The sequence below is a fragment of the Salvelinus fontinalis genome, chromosome 6 (assembly GCF_029448725.1).
Source record: "Salvelinus fontinalis isolate EN_2023a chromosome 6, ASM2944872v1, whole genome shotgun sequence".
NCBI classification, from domain to species: domain Eukaryota; kingdom Metazoa; phylum Chordata; class Actinopteri; order Salmoniformes; family Salmonidae; genus Salvelinus; species Salvelinus fontinalis.
The window spans coordinates 996,348-1,014,365 of NC_074670.1; the positions used below are offsets into that span (position 1 = coordinate 996,348).

An 18,018-nucleotide genomic window follows, 5' to 3' on the forward strand; every position below is an offset into this window, starting at 1 on the left:
AGTGGTAGATTTTAGCACCGTGCACCCATGTAGGGTGAACTCAGCGTGCTGCGGGGACATAAATCGACTGTACTGTAGGAGGGACAACGTGACGTAATCGAGACTTTCATTGGCCTATGTCGCTGTCAATCAAATATGCCTTCGTACTTCCGGTATATATTGCGGGAAAATTAATCTAGCGAGAATCATATTTGGTTGGAGTACACTACAAAATAGATTATTTCTCATTACATTTATAGTTAGCGCATATATTAGAACCAAATGTCGAGAACATTAGAAGAGGTGCAGGCTACCATACATATCGCCAAACTAAAAGAGAATGATTTGCAGAACACAATTCACTGTTTAACTTTTGGAGAAAGCGTCTCGTCCGGAGACTACTGCCTGATGGAACTGGATGACACGCTCTGTAAACACATAGAAGCAGGAAAGAGGTAAAGTAGCTACATAGTTACAATGTAGCTAATTCAACATACATACACAGTTAAGAGATTAAACACAGTTACGTTAATAGACGTAGCTAGTTAAATAAATAGATATGTGCAGTGTGTTGTCTCCTAAACATTCGCAGGTGACGGGTTGGTTTACGCGAGATTTTGTTCTGGGTTCACAGATTACGTGTATGTAGTGTGCGTTGGCAACCCATCTGGCGTTTTACCGGATGTCTGCAGGCATTTGCTCCAACACACCTGATTCTATGATTGATCTTCCCCATCAGGACCTTGATAAACTGAATCAGGTGTGTTGGACGGAAACAGGGATGGATTTAAAGGTTTATGGAGTCTACCGTTACTCCTTAGTCCAAGGACTTTACATGTTCTGTTTAAAGGGCAAATTGGATCCGGAAGCCAAAAAGGCCAAATACTCAAACTAAACTTGAATCGATTCACAATTGCAGTACAGTCCTAGAAACCTAAATCCCACTACTTTTCATATCACATAAAAAAAAAAAATCCAAAAAACCTTACCGCAAGAGATGCGGGTTAATGTATAGACTGAGCGTCGTGTCTCTTGTTTAAACTCTTGTTTAAACCTTCAGAATACCCTTTCATCCAATGACTCTTATGTGTGATGTGATGGTCAAGGGCTGCCCACCTACTACCTCTATAGGAGGAGGGTTGTCCAGCCCTGGTGAAAACAACTCATCCAGTTGTCGCCACTTCCTCTACACGTCAACACTAAACAGTCTGTTTTAACGTTGAGTCTCTCTACACGTCAACAATCTCTCTCCTTTATCCGTGTTCTCCACTGCAGCCTGATTATCAGAGGAGACCTGGATGAGAGAGCTGTCCTGTGCAGTGAAGACAAGACGTTAACAATCTCTCTCCTTTATCCGTGTTCTCCACTGCAGCCTGGTTATCAGAGGAGACCTGGATGAGAGAGCTGTCCTGTGCAGTGAAGACAAGACGTTAACAATCTCTCTCCTTTATCCGTGTTCTCCACTGCAGCCTGGTTATCAGAGGAGACCTGGATGAGAGAGCTGTCCTGTGCAGTGAAGACAAGACGTTAACAATCTCTCTCCTTTATCCGTGTTCTCCACTGCAGCCTGGTTATCAGAGGAGACCTGGATGAGAGAGCTGTCCTGTGCAGTGAAGACAAGACGTTAACAATCTCTCTCCTTTATCCGTGTTCTCCACTGCAGCCTGGTTATCAGAGGAGACCTGGATGAGAGGGCTGTCCTGTGCAGTGAAGACAAGACGTTAACAATCTCTCTCCTTTATCCGTGTTCTCCACTGCAGCCTGGTTATCAGAGGAGACCTGGATGAGAGAGCTGTCCTGTGCAGTGAAGACAAGACGTATGACCTGAAGATAGCCGACACCTCCAACCTGCTGCTGTTAGTGCCTGGCTGCCTGACTCCAGATCAGCTGACTACTGACAACCAGGCCAGTTCTCAGCTGGTCCATGCACAGGTAGGAGTCTATCAACTATCTGAACACAATGAATGTCTCCTGTGTGACAGCCATTTTGAAAATCACTGATCTGGAATTGAATGTCTGTACAGTATGTATTACGTTACCGTGCTTACACGCGCACACTAAATAGCTATAGACATTATAACACAGTGAGTTCATTCTGATGTATTAAATGTTTTTCTAATGCACTGTGTTCACCAACATTAGTGGTTCCCAAACGTATTATAGTCTCGTACCCCTTCAAACGTTCAACCTCCAGCTGTACCCCCTCTAAGCACCAGGGTCAGCGTACCCCTTCAAACATTCAACCTCCAGCTGTACCCCCTCTAAGCACCAGGGTCAGCGTACCCCTTAAAACATTCAACCTCCAGCTGTACCCCCTCTAAGCACCAGGGTCAGCGTACCCCTTCAAACATTCAACCTCCAGCTGTACCCCCTCTAAGCACCAGGGTCAGTGTACCCCTTTAAACGTTCAACCTCCAGCTGTACCCCCTCTAAGCACCAGGGTCAGCGCACTCTCAAATTTTGTTTTTTGCCGTCATTGTAAGCCTGCCAAACACACACTACACAATACATTTATTAAACAAGAATGAGTGTGTTTTTGTCACAACCCGGCTCGTGTGAAGTGACAAATGGCTCTTATAGGACCAAGGCACAAATAATAATATAATAATCAATAATTTTGCTCTTTATTTAGCCAGTTCACATATAAAACCTTATTTGTTCTTCAAAAAATGTGAATAACTCACCACAGGTTAATGAGAAGGGTGTGCTTGACAGGATGCACATAACTCTGCAATATTGGGTTGTATTGGAGAGAGTTTCAGTCTTAAATCATTTTTCACACACAGTCTGTGCCTGTATTTAGTTTTCATGCTAGTGAGGGCCAAGAATCCACTCACATAGGTATGTGGTTGCAAATGGCATCTCTGTATTAACAGCTCGATTTGCCAAGGCAGGATACTCTGAGTGCAGCCCAATCCAGAAATCTGGCTGTGGCTTCCGGTTAAATAGAATTTATTCACAGAACCGCTTGTTGCAATTTCTATGAGGCTCTCTTGTTCAGATATCGGTAAGTGGACTGGAGGCAGGGCATGAAAGGGATAATGAATCCAGTTGTTTGTGTCATCCGTTTCGGGAAAGTACCTGTGTAATTGCGCACCCAGCTCACATATTTGACGTTGTCCGGAAACTTGAGTTAATTTGCACACAAAAAATCATACAATGATGGAAAGACCTGTGTGTTGTCCTTGTTAATGCAGACAAAGAAGAGCTCCAACTTCTTAATCATAGCCTCAATTTTGTCCCCCACATTGAATATAGTTGCAGAGAGTCCCTGTAATCCTAGATTCAGATCATTCAGGCGAGGAAAAAACATCACCCAGATAGGCCAGTCGGGTGAGAAACGCGTCATCATGCAAGCGGTCAGACAAGTGAAAATGATGGTCAGTAAAAAAAACTTTAAGCTCGTCTCTCAATTAAAAAAAACGTGTCAATATTATGCCCCTTGATAAACAGAGCACTTCTGAATGTTATAAAAGTGTTACATGGTTGCTGCCCATATCATTGCATAATGCAGAAAATACACAAGAGTTCAGGTGCCTTGCTTTAACAAAGTTAACCATTTTCACTGTAGAGTCCAAAACGTCTTTCAAGCTGTCAGGCATTCCCTTGGCAGCAAGAGCCTCTCAGTGGATGCTGCAGTTCTACCCAAGTGGCGTCGGGAGCAACTGCTTGCACGCGCGTTACCACTCCACTATGTCGCCCTGTCATGGTGTTACCACTCCACTATGTCTCCCTGTCATGGTGTTACCACTCCACTATGTCTCCCTGTCATGGCTTTTGCACCATCAGTACAGATACCAACACATCTTGACCACAAAAGTCCATTTGATGTCACAAAGCTGTCCAATACTTTAAAAATATCCTCATGTTGTCCTGGTTTCAAGTGGTTTGCAGAAGAGGATGTCATCCTTAATTGACCCCCCCCATAAACGTAACGGACATATACCAGGAGCTGTGTCAGGCCCGCCACGTCTGACTCATTCAGCTGTAACGCATAGAATTCACAGGCTTGTATGCGAAGCAGTAATTGTTTCAAAACATCTCCTGCCGTGTCACTGAAGCGTCGTGAAACAGTGTTGTTTGATGAAGTCATTGTCTGTATAGTTTTTGGGGCCTTTTCCCCCAGCATTGTCCCAGCCATATCCACGGCAGCAGGAAGAGTTAAGTCCTCAACAATAGAATGGGGCTTACCTGTCCTAGCCAGTCCTCCGCAATAGTATGGGGCTTGCCTGTCCTAGCCAGTCCTCCGCAATAGTATGGGGCTTGCCTGTCCTAGCCACTCGGTAGCTCACCATATAAGACCCTTCTAGCCCCTTCTTATTAATGGTATCTCTTGCTTTTATACATGTCTTACTACTCGAAAGTCGTCTTTATTCTCGCTCAAAAAACTCCTGTGGCTTATTTTTCAAGTTGTCATGTTTCGTTTCTAAATATCGGCGCAAGAGTGAAGGTTTCCCGTGAGAGAGTAACGGTTAATGTGATTGGATGTTCATTATTTCCCGCGAGAGAGTAACGGTTAATGTGATTGGATGTTAATTATTTGACTAGGCTACCTGTATTTGACATTGTGTTGTTATTTCGCTGAACACTAGATGGTTTCAGTTTATTTTTGGCAGTGAAACGAGGCTAATCGGGCGAGGAAAAAAACCTCACCCAAATGTATAGCCCCGTTGGAAAATATAAATGGACTGTTTGTAAATGTGAAGGATTTTTCTTTATTTATTTGGCGTACCCCCTGACGGCATTGCTCGTTACCCCAGTTTGGGAATACCTGACCCACATCCATTCAATGTTCTCAATACTGTACGACTTTCCCCAAATGTTACACACAAATAATGCTCTCCAGTACCTACAGAATGTTGCGGTGTGAAATAACATGCTGAAATGTATACAGGACTAAGAAATGACCCTTTTTCCCAACAGATTTGGGGCTTTTCTAACAGTTACTGGGAGTTGAGGAAGCGCCATCCCAAACTGAAGAAGCTGAAGAAACTTCTGATGGAGAATCCGTACGAGGGGCCAGGTGTCAGTGGGCAGGAGGATGTCCCGGAGGGGAAGGTACTTATTAACTCTACTATATATTATATGCCATTTTAGCAGACGCTTTTATCCAGAGAGACTTACAGTCCGTTAATCTTAAGGTAGGACGGTCACATTCATAGTCAGTACAACTTTTCCTCAATAAAGCAACTAAGTTAGTGGCGCTAAGAAAAGACACGTGCAAGAAAGGCTAGTACACGCTAGAACATCATCTTTATTGAACACTGAGTAAAATGAACCTATGGATTGTCGATTGCCTCTACGCTAACGTTCTCTGTTTTTTAAAAACGTTTCCTTTTGGTAGTCCCGTGTGGCTCAGTTGGTAGAACATGGAGCTTGCAACGCCAGAGTTGTGGGTTCGATTCCCATGAGAGACCAGGACAAAAAAAGTATGGCAATTTATGCATTCACTACTGTAAGTCGCTCTGGATAAGAGAGTCTGCTAAATGACTCAAATGTAAAATGTACACTATGGGAGACCTGCTTGATAAAACGTTTATTTTTGTCAGTACACTATGGGAGACCAGCTAGATAAAACATTTCCTTTTGGCAGTACACTATGGGAGACCTGCTTGATAAAACGTTTATTTTTGTCAGTACACTATGGGAGACCAGCTAGATAAAACATTTCCTTTTGGCAGTACACTATGGGAGACCTGCTTGATAAAACGTTTCCTTTTGGCAGTACACTATGGGAGACCTGCTTGATAAAACGTTTCCTTTTGGCAGTACACTATGGGAGACCAGCTAGATAAAACGTTTCCTTTTGGCAGTACACTATGGGAGACCTGCTTGATAAAACGTTTCCTTTTGGCAGTACACTATGGGATACCAGCTTGATAAAACGTTTCCTTTTGGCAGTACACTATGGGAGACCTGCTTGATAAAACGTTTCCTTTTGGCAGTACACTATGGGATACCAGCTTGATAAAACGTTTCCTTTTGGCAGTACACTATGGGAGACCTGCTTGAAAGAATCCAAGCAAGTGAGGAGGAACTGGAGGCCCAGCTACAGACTATTCATGCCTGTGAGGTCAACGGTAAGAATGATTCTCAAATCTTCCAAATGTTTATTTTCGCACACTTTCCATTTCGATATGTGATCTACTGTATGTGGTTTGTGTCCTATACATGAAATAACATGCTGGCCTTGGTTTATCCACATGTATGAGGATGTGTTTGTCCTGTGCTCTTTTCACATGTTCCCCTCTTGTGTATTCCAGGCTACTGGAGGCTGTTGGATTTTGACTATGAGATGAGGCTACTGGGTCACATCACTCAGCTGGTGGACTCTGAGTCCTGGACCTTCAGTAAAGTCCCTCTTCGTGTCAGTCTGGAGGAGTTAGGACGTCTGGAGCCTCAGTAGGTGCAGTTAGGCAACGTTACGGCTGTCCCGTAGGGCGGCGCACAATTGGCCCAGTGTCGTCCGGGTTTGGCCGGTCTAGGCCGTCATTGTAAATAAGAATTTGTTCTTAACTGACTTGCCTAGTTAAATAAAATGGCAAAGTGAAGAGTAGTTTGATGTAATACTTAGTAGGTAGCAGTCATCATGTTGTAAGCTCTGTCAAAGGCCACATTTGACTAAAGGCTCAGGACAACAAATATCTTTAAATGTGCATTGAACCGAAGAGTGCGGAAGCTCTGTTCTGTTGCATGTAATCGTCATGACAACATTGAAGTGTGCATGCATGTGGGGGGAGATGCATGTATTTGTTTAATACTCATCCAAACCCCTTCTCCTGCCCAGGGAGATGATAGAGCACAGCTTGAACTGTTATGGAAGGCGCTACACGGACAACGGTAAGTAAGAAAGTACTGTACGTTTTTAATGCTTTGGTGTCACACAGCCAACTACCCCATCCCTCATGCACTATTTTGGCTCTTCACAGCTATTTAATTGATATTAAACAGAAAGGAAAATGTCATCTTTTTCAGATGAGGTGTTCTTTGCGCTGAACGAGGACAAGGTGTGCAGAGCCACAGCTCAGATGCTGCTGCAGAACGCAGTGAAGTTCAACCTGGCAGAGTTCCAGGAGGTGTGGCAGCAAAGTGTCCCAGAGGGCATGGGCACTAGACTGGACCAGCTGAAGGTGAGAAAGGGGCCAGACTGGCAGCTCACAGATGGATGGGCCAGTTTTCCAGATTAAACCTAGTGCAGAAAATGTAGGGAAAATGGCACCACATAGCTTCCAGAAAATTAGGGATTTCGTGGCTAATTGAGGTTAGGATGTTTTTTTGCGCACAGATGATGCATGTATGAACTGCACATTGACACATCCAGCCCGACTCGGGAAGTTGAAAAAAAACTTACTAGTCAAAATTCCAGAGCATGTCTTTAACCGACAGTTTTTTTTACATGTGGACAAGACTATTCTCAGATTCTACAGCAAAATATCTCATAATGGATGTTTACGTTTTAGGCATTACAGCAGGCTTTATTTTAGCTTTAGAAATATGGTAATTACACGTTTTTAAAGACGTGATGGTTGTTGGCAGACATGATTACCAGATCATCCAGATGGTTCTGGGTTTGTATACAGAGTCTAGCCCTTGTGGACCACAGCTCCAAACCAGAGACCATATTTCTGCTGAGAGTGGAAGATCTTCCCGAGGACACACTGGAGAGATTCACCCATCTCTTCACCATGAGAGAGAAGTGGACCGAGGAGGACATCACCCCTTACATACAGTGAGTAAAACTGAGCATCAGAATGACTGTTGTTTCTGTACTGTACAATAATGACTTTTAGAGATTTAGACTTGTGTGCCAGATGTTTGTGGTGTCAGACACAGCCAGGTAGTGTTGGTACAACTTTCTTGCTTTATCTGGAAAGCTCTCTGTGTTAAAGTATTGACGATCAATCGTTGTTATTTTCATGCAGGGACTTGTGTGGAGAAAAGCAAACGACTGGAGCTCTTCTGACCAAATACGCTCGTTTGTCCACGCAAAACGGAATAAAAGTCTTCAATTCAAGAAGGCCAGTGGCAACATGAAGACGATTGGATATCTTAATTGACCAGCAAAGTTGTTTGGAATCAGTGTATTGTTGTATTTGTTAAAATGTTGTAATAAAAATATTTTTTTTTGTGTAATTATTACCTACTTTGTGTTTTTCCTCCCACCTATACTGTATATCTTCTGCTTTATTCATAATACCACAGTCACAGTTTGATAATTTTGTGACCTCCAGAGGCAGAAGGGCAGTGACAAGAAGGCTTTCAAATAAAATTTGTTTTAATTTCTAAAAGAACACAAAAATTATCCAACCCAATATTTTACTGTTGGAAACAAGATTAGGATAAAATAAACAAAAAGCACAATAAATGATTTTCTCCTAAATATATTTTTTTAATTGTGCGGGAGTGGCCCGGGGGTCGAAGGTTGGTCAAAAGGCCGGTTGGACGTACTGACAAATTCTCTAAAATGCCGTTGGAGGCAGCTTATGGTAGTGAAATGAACATTCAGTTCACAGGTGGACATTCCTGCAGTCAGCATGCCAATTGCACGCTACCTCAACTTGAGATGTCTCTAGCATTGTGTTGTGTGACGACAACTGCACATTTTAGTGGCCTTTTATTGTGCCCAGCACAAGGTGCATCTGTGTAATGATCATGCGTAATCAGCATCTTGATATGCCACACCTGTCAGGTGGATGGATTATCTTGGCAAAGGAGAAATGCTCACTAATAGGGATGTAAACAAATGTGTGCACAATTGAGAGAAATAAGCTTTTTGTGCATATGGAACATTTCTGGGATCTTTTATTTCAGCTCATGAAACATGGGACCAACACTTCACATGTTATGTTTATATTTTTGTTCAGTATTCAGACCCCTTTTTTTTTTTTTACATTTTGTTACACCATATTTTAAAATGGATTAAATAAATAAAAAAATCCTCAGCTATCTACACACAATACCTCATAATGACAAAGTTAATTTATAGTTGTTGAAAATTTATCAAATGTATTAAAAAGAACTGATACCTTTAAGTATTCAGACCTTTTGCTATGAGACTTGAAATTGAGCTCAGGTGCATCCTGTTTCCATTGTTCCTCGATGTTTTTACAACTTGATTGGAGTCCACCTGTGCTAAGTTCAATTGATTGGACATGATTTGGAAAGGAACACACCTGTCTATATAAGGTCCCACAGTTGATAGTGCATGTCAGAGCAGAAACTAAGCCATCAGGTCGAATAAATTGCCACTAGAGCGCTGAGACAGGATTGTGTTGAGGCACAGATCTGGGGAAGGGTACCAAACATTTTCTGCAGCATTGAAGGTCTCCAAGAACAAAGTGGCCTCCATCATTCTTAAATGGAAGACGTTTGGAACCACAAAGGCTCTTTCTAGAGCTGGCCGCCCGGCCAAACTGAGCAATCAAGAGAGAAGGGCCTTGGTCACGGAGGTGACCAAGAACCCGATGGTCACTTTGACTGAGCTCTAAGGTTAATCTGTAGAGATGGGAGAAACTTTTAGAAGAACAACCATCTCTGCAGCACTCCACCAATCAGCCCTTTATGGTAGAGTTGCCAGACGGAAGCCACTCCTCAATAAAAGGCACATGACAGCCCGCTTGGAGTTTGCCAAAAGGCAAACTATCAGACCATGAGAAACAACATTCTCTGGTCTGATGAAACCAAGACTGAACTTTGGCCAGAATGCCAAGTATCACGTCTGGAGGAAACAAGGCACCATCCCTACGGTGAAGCATGGTGGTGGCAGCATCCCTACGGTGAATCATGGTGGTGGCAGCATCATGCTGTGGGGATGTTTTTCAGCGGCAGGGACTGGGATCAAGGCAAAGATGAACGGAGAAAAGTACAGAGAGATCCTTGATGAAAACCTGCTCAGGACCTCCGACTGGGGCGACGGTTCACCTTCCAATGCAGGAGTGACTTCTGGACAAGTCTCTGAATGTCCTTGAGTGGCCCAGCCAGAACCCGATCGAACATCTCTGGAGAGACCTGGAAATAGCTGTGCAGCAATGCTCCCCATCCAGAGCTTGAGAGGATCTGCAGAGAAGCATGGGAGAAACTCCCCAAATACAGGTGGGCCAAGCTTCTAGCGTTACACAGAAGAATCAATGCTGTTATCTCTGCCAAAGGTGCTTCAACAAAGTACTGAGTAAAGGGTCTGAATACTTATGTAAATGTGATCAGTTTTACATTTTTAATAAATTAGCAAACATTTCTAAAAACCTATTTTTGCTTTGTCATTATGGGGTATTGTGTGTAGATTGAGGGGGGATACTATTTAATACATTTTAGAATAAGGACGTAACATAATATGGAAAAAGTGAAGGGGTCTGTATATTAGAGTTGGTCTTAGAGGCACTTAATAAAGTCCACAAGCAACAGAACACGCCCCATGACTCCTCGGCCAATCAGAGCAATCAAAGATGAGACTTGGCTCCCCCCCGACTTCTCGGCCAATCAGAACATCCATAGATTACACTTGGCATTGGACCCTTACCAAGTCCATCCCTACACCTACCATGTGCTGGAGGAGTGAGTGGAGCGCCCCCCAGTGTCAAACAGAATGTACACTTTGAAATTGGACTTAAGATATGGTCAGTCCAAGACTACATTTATGTCAAATCAAATTGTATTGGTCACATACACATGTTTAGCAGATGTTATTGCAGGTGTAGCGTAATGCTTGTGTTTCTAGCTCCAACAGTGCAGTAATATCTAACAATTTCACAACAATACACAAAATACACACAAATCTAAAGTAAAGTAATGGAATTAAGAATATGTAAATATTTGGGCGAGCAATGTCGGAGCGGCATAGACTAAAATACAGTTGAATAGAATACAGTTTATACATATGAGATGAGTAATGGAAAATATGTAAACATGAAAGTGACTGGTATTCCATTATTATAGTGGCCAGTGATTTCAAGTCTACAGTATGTATTTAGGCCAGCAGCCTCTAAGGGGCTAGTGGTGGCTATTTAACAGTCTGAAGGCCTTGAGATAGAAGCTGTTTTTCAGTCTCTCGATCCCAGCTTTGACGCACCTGTACTGACCTCACCTTCTGGATGATAGTGGGTGAACAGGCAGTGGCTTGGGTGGTTGTTGTCCTTGATGATCTTTTTGGCCTTCCTGTGACATCAGGTGCTGTAGGTGTCCTGGAGTGCAGGTAGTTTGCCCCTGGTGAGGCATTGGGCAGACCACACCACCCTCTGGAGAGCCCTGCGGTTGCCGGCGGTGCAGTTGCCGTACCAGGCGTTTATACAGCCCGACAGGATGCTCTCAATTGTGTGCATCTGTAAAAGTTTGAGAGGGTTTTAGGTGCCAAGCCAAATTTCTTCAGCCTCTTGGGGTTGAAGAGGCGCTGTTGCGCCTGCTTCACCACACTGTCTGTGTAGGTGGAATATTTTAGTTTGTCAGTGAAATGTACACCAAGGAACTTGAAGCTTTCCACCTTCTCCACTGCGGTCCTGTCGATGTGGATGGGGGGGTGCTCCATCTGCTGTTTCCTGAAGTCCACGATCAGCTCCTTTGTTTTCTTGACATTTAGTGACAGTTTATTTTCCTGGCACCACACGCCGAGGGGCCTCACCTCCTCCCTGTAGGCCGTCTTGTCATTGTTGGTAATCAGGCCTACTACTGTTGTGTCGTCTGCAAACTTGATGATTGAGTTGGAGTCGTGCATGGCCATGCAGTCATGGGAGTACAGGAGGCGGTTGAGCACGCACCCCCGTGGGGCCCCTGTGTTGAGGAGCAGCGAAGGGGAGGTGTTGTTTCCTACCTTCACCCCCGTGGGGCCCCTGTGTTGAGGATCAGCGAAGTGGAGGTGTTGTTTCCTACCTTCACCCCCGTGGGGCCCCTGTGTTGAGGAGCAACGAAGTGGAGGTGTTGTTCCTTCCTTCACCCCCGTGGGGCCCCTGTGTTGAGGATCAGCGAAGTGGAGGTGTTGTTTCCTACCTTCACCACCTGGGGGCGGCCCGTCAGGAAGTCCAGGACCCAGTCGCACAGGGTGAGGTTCAGACCCAGGGCCCCGAGCTTAATGATGAGCTTGGCGGGTACTATGGTGTTGAATGCTGAGCTACAGTCAATGAACAGCATTCTTACGTAGGTATTCCTCTTGTCCAGATGGGATAGGGCAGTGTTCAGAGTGATGGTGATTGCATCGTCTGTGGATCTATTGGGGCGGTAAGCAAATTGAAGTGGGTCTAGAGTGTCAGGTAAGGTAGAGGTGATATGATCCTTGAGGTTAAGCACAGGCCTGGATGTGACATCCAAAAGCCCATTTTTCCACCCATTCCCAAATCTATTTAATGTTAAAAAAGTCAAAAATGTTTCTAAAAGTCCTAACCTAACCTTAACCCTGACCTTAACCATTTTAAATGTCAAATTCAATGGGGAACCAAGATAGCACTGACCGAATCACAACCGTTCCCGCTAGATATGTTTTATTTTTTGTATCTGTAAAATGGCTATATCGTTAATATTCAAGAAAACAAAACATTTATGTTTGGTCTTAATTTAAGGTTATGGTTAGGTATACGTTATCAGTGTGGTTTAGGTTAGGGTTGGTTTTAAAATCTAATTTTAAGAAGTTAGAAACAAGTAACCTCGTGGTTAGAGCGTTGGACAAGTAACCGAACGGTTGCAAGATCTATTCCCGAGCTGACAAGGTAAAAATCTGTCGTTCTTCCCCTGAACAAGGCAGTGTTCCCACTGTTCCTAGGACGTCACTGAAAATAAGAATTTGTTCTTAACTGACTTGCCTGGTTAAATAAAGGTTAAATAAAATACATTTAAAAGTTATATTGTCAAAATGGGCGGGGTTTACGACTTTGTGGATTTGGTAGCTAGTGACGACCGCTCAACAATCACAACACTTCGAGCAGTAAAATGTAATGGATTAACACTCCAGTCCAGTTGGTGGCGGTAATGCACCTTTTGGTTGTCAACCGCCATTTTAAAATCACAAAACATGAAGAAGAACTTTGAGCGGTTGGTCGGACGGAGAGGATATTGTTGGATGTTTTTGGAACTCAACATTGACAAAAATGCTCATTTGAAGCAGAATTGATTCTTGAAAAGCTGAATGATAGTCTTTGGTAGCGTGCATATCTGGAAAATGCGTTTGAGACAATGATAGCATTGCACAGACAGCCGGCGGGGAAGAATGGCTGAAAGTGTTGTGTTAACGTTGGCTGTTAACTAGCTAACGTTAGCACTAGCCAACTGACTAACGTTAGCTAGCTAAATCGCCACATTCACTGCGCATGAACTCATTACATTTGGGATTTATTAGGACTGGAAATATAGCTAGCTAGCAAGATAGTCGCTTAAATTATTACAGTTGTCTTACAATATTTAATGCGTGGAAAGCCTTGAGCATCACTGGTGCTTTCTTTGTGGATACAGGAAGAACTTTCCAGTCCACACGACCATCGCGTCAAACCCGTAGTTAACGAACATGATCAAATTCATATACCGTATCAATGCATGAAATCAAGATGAACCGGAAGAAGGACAAGGGATTTGAGAGCCCGCGGCCTTTTAAATTATAAGTATTTTCTATTACCTTTGGCTTAGTTAGCTGTGCACACACGTTTGTCCTTAAGTTATTACTTGGCACATTATACAATACTGTAGCGACGTTCTTCCTCAATGTGTTAACCTGTTATATGTCATGTTTATTCCTACACGACTCACCAGGTTGTCTGCATCAACAACATCAACTTCCAAAGAAAGTCTGTGATTGTAAGTGACGTTATATCGTAGTAAATATATTCGTTAGCTATAGTTCCCCCAAGTACCCGCAATAAAATGCTGTTTTTCATCACCATCACTTAGGCTAAATCCCGGTTGTTGTATCTGTAGAACCTAGCTGTAGACTATATCCCTGTTGTATCTGTAGAACCTAGCTGTAGACTATATCCCTGTTGTATCTGTAGAAGCTAGCTGTAGACTATATCCCTGTTGTATCTGTAGAACCTAGCTGTAGGCTATATCCATGTTGTATCGGTAGAACCTAGCTGTAGGCTATATCCCTGTTGTATCGGTAGAACCTAGCTGTAGGCTATATCCCTGTTGTATCTGTAGAACCTAGCTGTAGACTATATCCCTGTTGTTGTATCTGTAGAACCTAGCTGTAGGCTATATCCCTGTTGTATCTGTAGAACCTAGCTGTAGACTATATCCCTGTTGTATCTGTAGAACCTAGCTGTAGACTATATCCCTGTTGTATCTGTAGAACCTAGCTGTAGACTATATCCCTGTTGTATCTGTAGAACCTAGCTGTAGACTATATCCCTGTTGTATCTGTAGAACCTAGCTGTAGACTATATCCCTGTTGTATCTGTAGAACCTAGCTGTAGACTATATCCCTGTTGTATCTGTAGAACCTAGCTGTAGACTATATCCCTGTTGTATCTGTAGAACCTAGCTGTAGACTATATCCCTGTTGTATCTGTAGAACCTAGCTGTAGACTATATCCCTGTTGTATCTGTAGAACCTAGCTGTAGACTATATCCCTGTTGTTGTATCTGTAGAACCTAGCTGTAGACTATACCCCTGTTGTTGTATCTGTAGAACCTAGCTGTAGACTATATCCATGTTGTATCTGTAGAACCTAGCTGTAGACTATACCCCTGTTGTTGTATCTGTAGAACCTAGCTGTAGACTATATCCATGTTGTATCTGTAGAACCTAGCTGTAGACTATATCCCTGTTGTATCTGTAGAACCTAGCTGTAGACTATATCCCTGTTGTATCTGTAGAACCTAGCTGTAGACTATATCCCTGTTGTATCTGTAGAACCTAGCTGTAGACTATATCCCTGTTGTATCTGTAGAACCTAGCTGTAGGCTATATCCCTGTTGTATCTGTAGAACCTAGCTGTAGACTATATCCCTGTTGTATCTGTAGAACCGGTCTAGTTTCTCATCCTTGTCAACTGACACACCCCTCTATTTGACAGGGCTTTGTGGAGCTGACCATCTTCCCAACTGTGGTCAACCTGAACCGGATCAAACTCAACAGCAAGCAGTGCAGGATCTACAGGGTCCGAGTCAACGACCTGGAAGCACCATTCATTTACAATGACCCTACTCTAGAGGTCTGCCACCACGAGTCCAAGCAGTAAGTATTGTCCTCATACACACATGGTCTAGTATTCATAACTCTCCATGAAGGAAACAGAAAACAACAGAACATCTCATCCTCCAATGTTCTTCTTTCTGATGTTTTCACAAGAAACAATGACTGTGATATGTGGTTGTTTTATCGACCTTAGTGGAAGGCACACTAAGTTGCTCTGGACAAGAGTGCCTGCTAAATTACATAAATGTATGTAAAGTGGAGGGAGGAGGACAGGAGGAATAAAGGAGAAGACTTGAGTCACCCCTGTATTACACAGCTACTTTCATAACACTGACTTGCAGTAAGTCCTCCCCTCTTCCTCTCTCTGCCCTTTCCCTTGCAGGAGGAACCTGAACTATTTCTCCAGTGCCTACACAGCAGCAGTCAGTGCCGTGGACCCAGATGCTGGACACGGCGAGCTGGTCATCAAAGTCCCCTCGGAGCTGTGGAAGCAGGGAGACGGTAATACTGAACCTCGTCTTGTTCCAGTGAAATGTTGTCTCTGAATTGGGTTCATCTATATTATGACCTTTGGTGAATGACTGACCTCCGTTGCATCTGACTCATCTGAGTCTTGGCTCTGTAGTTTGAATATGAAGGTTCAAGGCGTATTCTGATAGCCTGGTTGGTCCTAGATCTGTTTATATAGCACCAACACACCTGGAACCAGGCTAATGTCCTGCAATGCTCTTAGCTTAATGCATAGCATCAGAAGCTTTAAAATATTGTTTATGTACAATGGAACTTAGTGCCCTGTAGATAATTGACTGTTTGTATGTCTTCAGAGATGAATGTGCTGAAGGTGTACATCGAGTTCTCTCTGGACCAGCCTAAAGGAGGCCTTCACTTTGTGGTGCCTGACGTAGAGGGGAGCATGGCTGAGAGAGGAGCACACGTCTTCTCCTTCGGATACCAGAACTCCACAAGGTGGGGAGGGAGACGTTGATGGATGTCATATTCAGACTTTTATTCTCTGTGCTGTCTACGCTGGTCTAGTGTCTCTCTTTCTCCTCTATCTTCTCTTTGCCATTCTCTCTCCTCTCTCTCTGTCATTCTCTCTCCTCTCTCTCTCTGTCATTCTCTCTCCTCTCTCTCTCTGTCATTCTCTCTCCTCTCTCTCTCTGTCATTCTCTCTCCTCTTTCTCTCTCTTCGCTCTCTGTCATTCTCTCTCTTCGCTCTCTGTCATTCTCTCTCTTCGCCCTCTGTCATTCTCTCTCTTCGCCCTCTGTCATTCTCTCTCTTCGCCCTCTGTCATTCTCTATCTCTCTCTTCGCCCTCTGTCATTCTCTATCTCTCTCCTCGCTCTCTGTCATTCTCTATCTCTCTCCTCGCTCTCTGTCATTCTCTATCTCTCTCCTCGCTCTCTGTCATTCTCTATCTCTCTCCTCGCTCTCTGTCATTCTCTATCTCTCTCCTCGCTCTCTGTCATTCTCTATCTCTCTCCTCGCTCTCTGTCATTCTCTATCTCTCTGTTGTCTGTCTCTCTGTCATTCCCTCTCATTCTCCTCCATGTAATACTATCAGATATGTTGTCACAAGCCTCATCCTTCCTTGCTCCTTGACTAGCTACACTGTTGTCCACCGGTCTTCCTCTCCCAGGTTCTGGTTCCCCTGTGTGGACTCGTACTCTGAGCTGTGCACCTGGAAGCTGGAGTTCACAGTGGATGCCTCTATGGTGGCTGTGTCCTGTGGGGACTTGGTAGAGACGGTCTATACCCATGACATGAGGAAGAAGACCTTCCACTACGTCCTCCCCACCCCCACCGCTGCCTCCAACATCTCACTGTCTGTCGGGCCCTTTGAGATCCTGGTCGACCCCTACATGCATGAGGTACTGTGTACTGTGGAAAACCATTGCATAGAAACCCAGCATTACCCATCACAATGTATTTAGTAGACGCCCATAGAGTAGGGTGTTCTGAAAGGAGAATGGATTTAGTAGACGCCCATAGAGTGTTCTGAAAGGAGAATGTATTTAGTAGAAGCAGGTCGGGTGTTGTGAAAGGAGAATGGATTTCGTTGAAGCGGGTAGGGTGTTGTGAAAGGAGAATGGATTTAGTAGAAGCAGGTAGGGTGTTGTGAAAGGAGAATGGATTTAGTAGAAGCAGGTCGGGTGTTGTGAAAGGAGAATGGATTTAGTTGAAGCAGGTAGGGTGTTGTGAAAGGAGAATGGATTTAGTAGAAGCAGGTAGGGTGTTGTGAAAGGAGAATGGATTTAGTAGAAGCAGGTAGGGTGTTGTGAAAGGAGAATGGATTTAGTAGAAGCAGGTAGGGTGTTCTGAAAGGAGAATGGATTTAGTAGAAGCAGGTAGGGTGTTGTGAAAGGAGAATGGATTTAGTAGAAGCAGGTAGGGTGTTCTGAAAGGAGAATGGATTTAGTAGAAGCAGGTAGGGTGTTCTGAAAGGAGAATGGATTTAGTAGAAGCAGGTAGGGTGTTCTGAAAGGAGAATGGATTTAGTAGAAGCAGGTAGGGTGTTGTGAAAGGAGAATGGATTTAGTAGAAGCAGGTCGGGTGTTGTGAAAGGAGAATGGATTTAGTAGAAGCCAGTAGGGTGTTCTGAAAGGAGAATGGATTTAGTAGAAGCCAGTAGGGTGTTGTGAAAGGAGAATGTATTTAGTAGAAGCCAGTAGGGTGTTCTGAAAGGAGAATGTATTTAGTAGAAGCCAGTAGGGTGTTGTGAAAAGAGAATGTATTTAGTAGAAGCCAGTAGGGTGTTGTGAAAGGAGAATGGATTTAGTAGAAGCCAGTAGGGTGTTCTGAAAGTAGAATGGATTTAGTAGAAGCAGGTAGGGTGTTCTGAAAGGAGAATGGATTTAGTAGAAGCAGGTAGGGTGTTGAGAATGGATTTAGTAGAAGCAGGTAGGGTGTTGTGAAAGGAGAATGGATTT

General features: G+C 43.7%; 2 protein-coding genes across 3 annotated transcripts in view; both read left to right on the forward strand.

The window, feature by feature from the left end:
• Positions 1-38: 38 nt before the first annotated feature.
• Positions 39-8,112, forward strand: LOC129856840 (sister chromatid cohesion protein DCC1-like). The gene is made up of 9 exons (XM_055924556.1): positions 39-434; positions 1,740-1,911; positions 4,903-5,037; positions 5,969-6,059; positions 6,243-6,381; positions 6,767-6,819; positions 6,955-7,109; positions 7,560-7,708; positions 7,902-8,112. The coding sequence occupies exons 1-9, from the start codon at positions 262-264 to the stop codon at positions 8,011-8,013; spliced, it is 1,179 nt and encodes a 392-aa protein (XP_055780531.1). The 5' UTR covers positions 39-261; the 3' UTR covers positions 8,014-8,112.
• A 4,840-nt stretch (positions 8,113-12,952) lies between these two features.
• The window catches only part of LOC129856843 (transcription initiation factor TFIID subunit 2-like), a 50,933-nt gene continuing 45,867 nt past the window's right edge, over positions 12,953-18,018 (forward strand). For both annotated transcript variants that reach the window (XM_055924557.1, XM_055924559.1), the window contains exons 1-6: positions 12,953-13,549; positions 13,692-13,746; positions 14,967-15,127; positions 15,471-15,589; positions 15,913-16,054; positions 16,728-16,959. In XM_055924557.1, coding sequence (XP_055780532.1) covers positions 13,485-13,549; positions 13,692-13,746; positions 14,967-15,127; positions 15,471-15,589; positions 15,913-16,054; positions 16,728-16,959 — 774 coding nt within the window. In that variant the 5' untranslated portion in view covers positions 12,953-13,484. The remainder of the gene's footprint in view (positions 13,550-13,691; positions 13,747-14,966; positions 15,128-15,470; positions 15,590-15,912; positions 16,055-16,727; positions 16,960-18,018) is intronic.

Coding starts and splice junctions, on each gene's coding strand:
- LOC129856840 (XM_055924556.1), top strand. CDS start 262: ATGTCGAGAACATTAGAAGAGGTGCAGGCTACCATACATATCGCCAAA. Junction 1,912..4,902: donor CTCAGCTGGTCCATGCACAG/GTAGGAGTCTAT, acceptor TTTTCCCAACAG/ATTTGGGGCTTTTCTAACAG. Junction 6,382..6,766: donor TTAGGACGTCTGGAGCCTCA/GTAGGTGCAGTT, acceptor TCTCCTGCCCAG/GGAGATGATAGAGCACAGCT.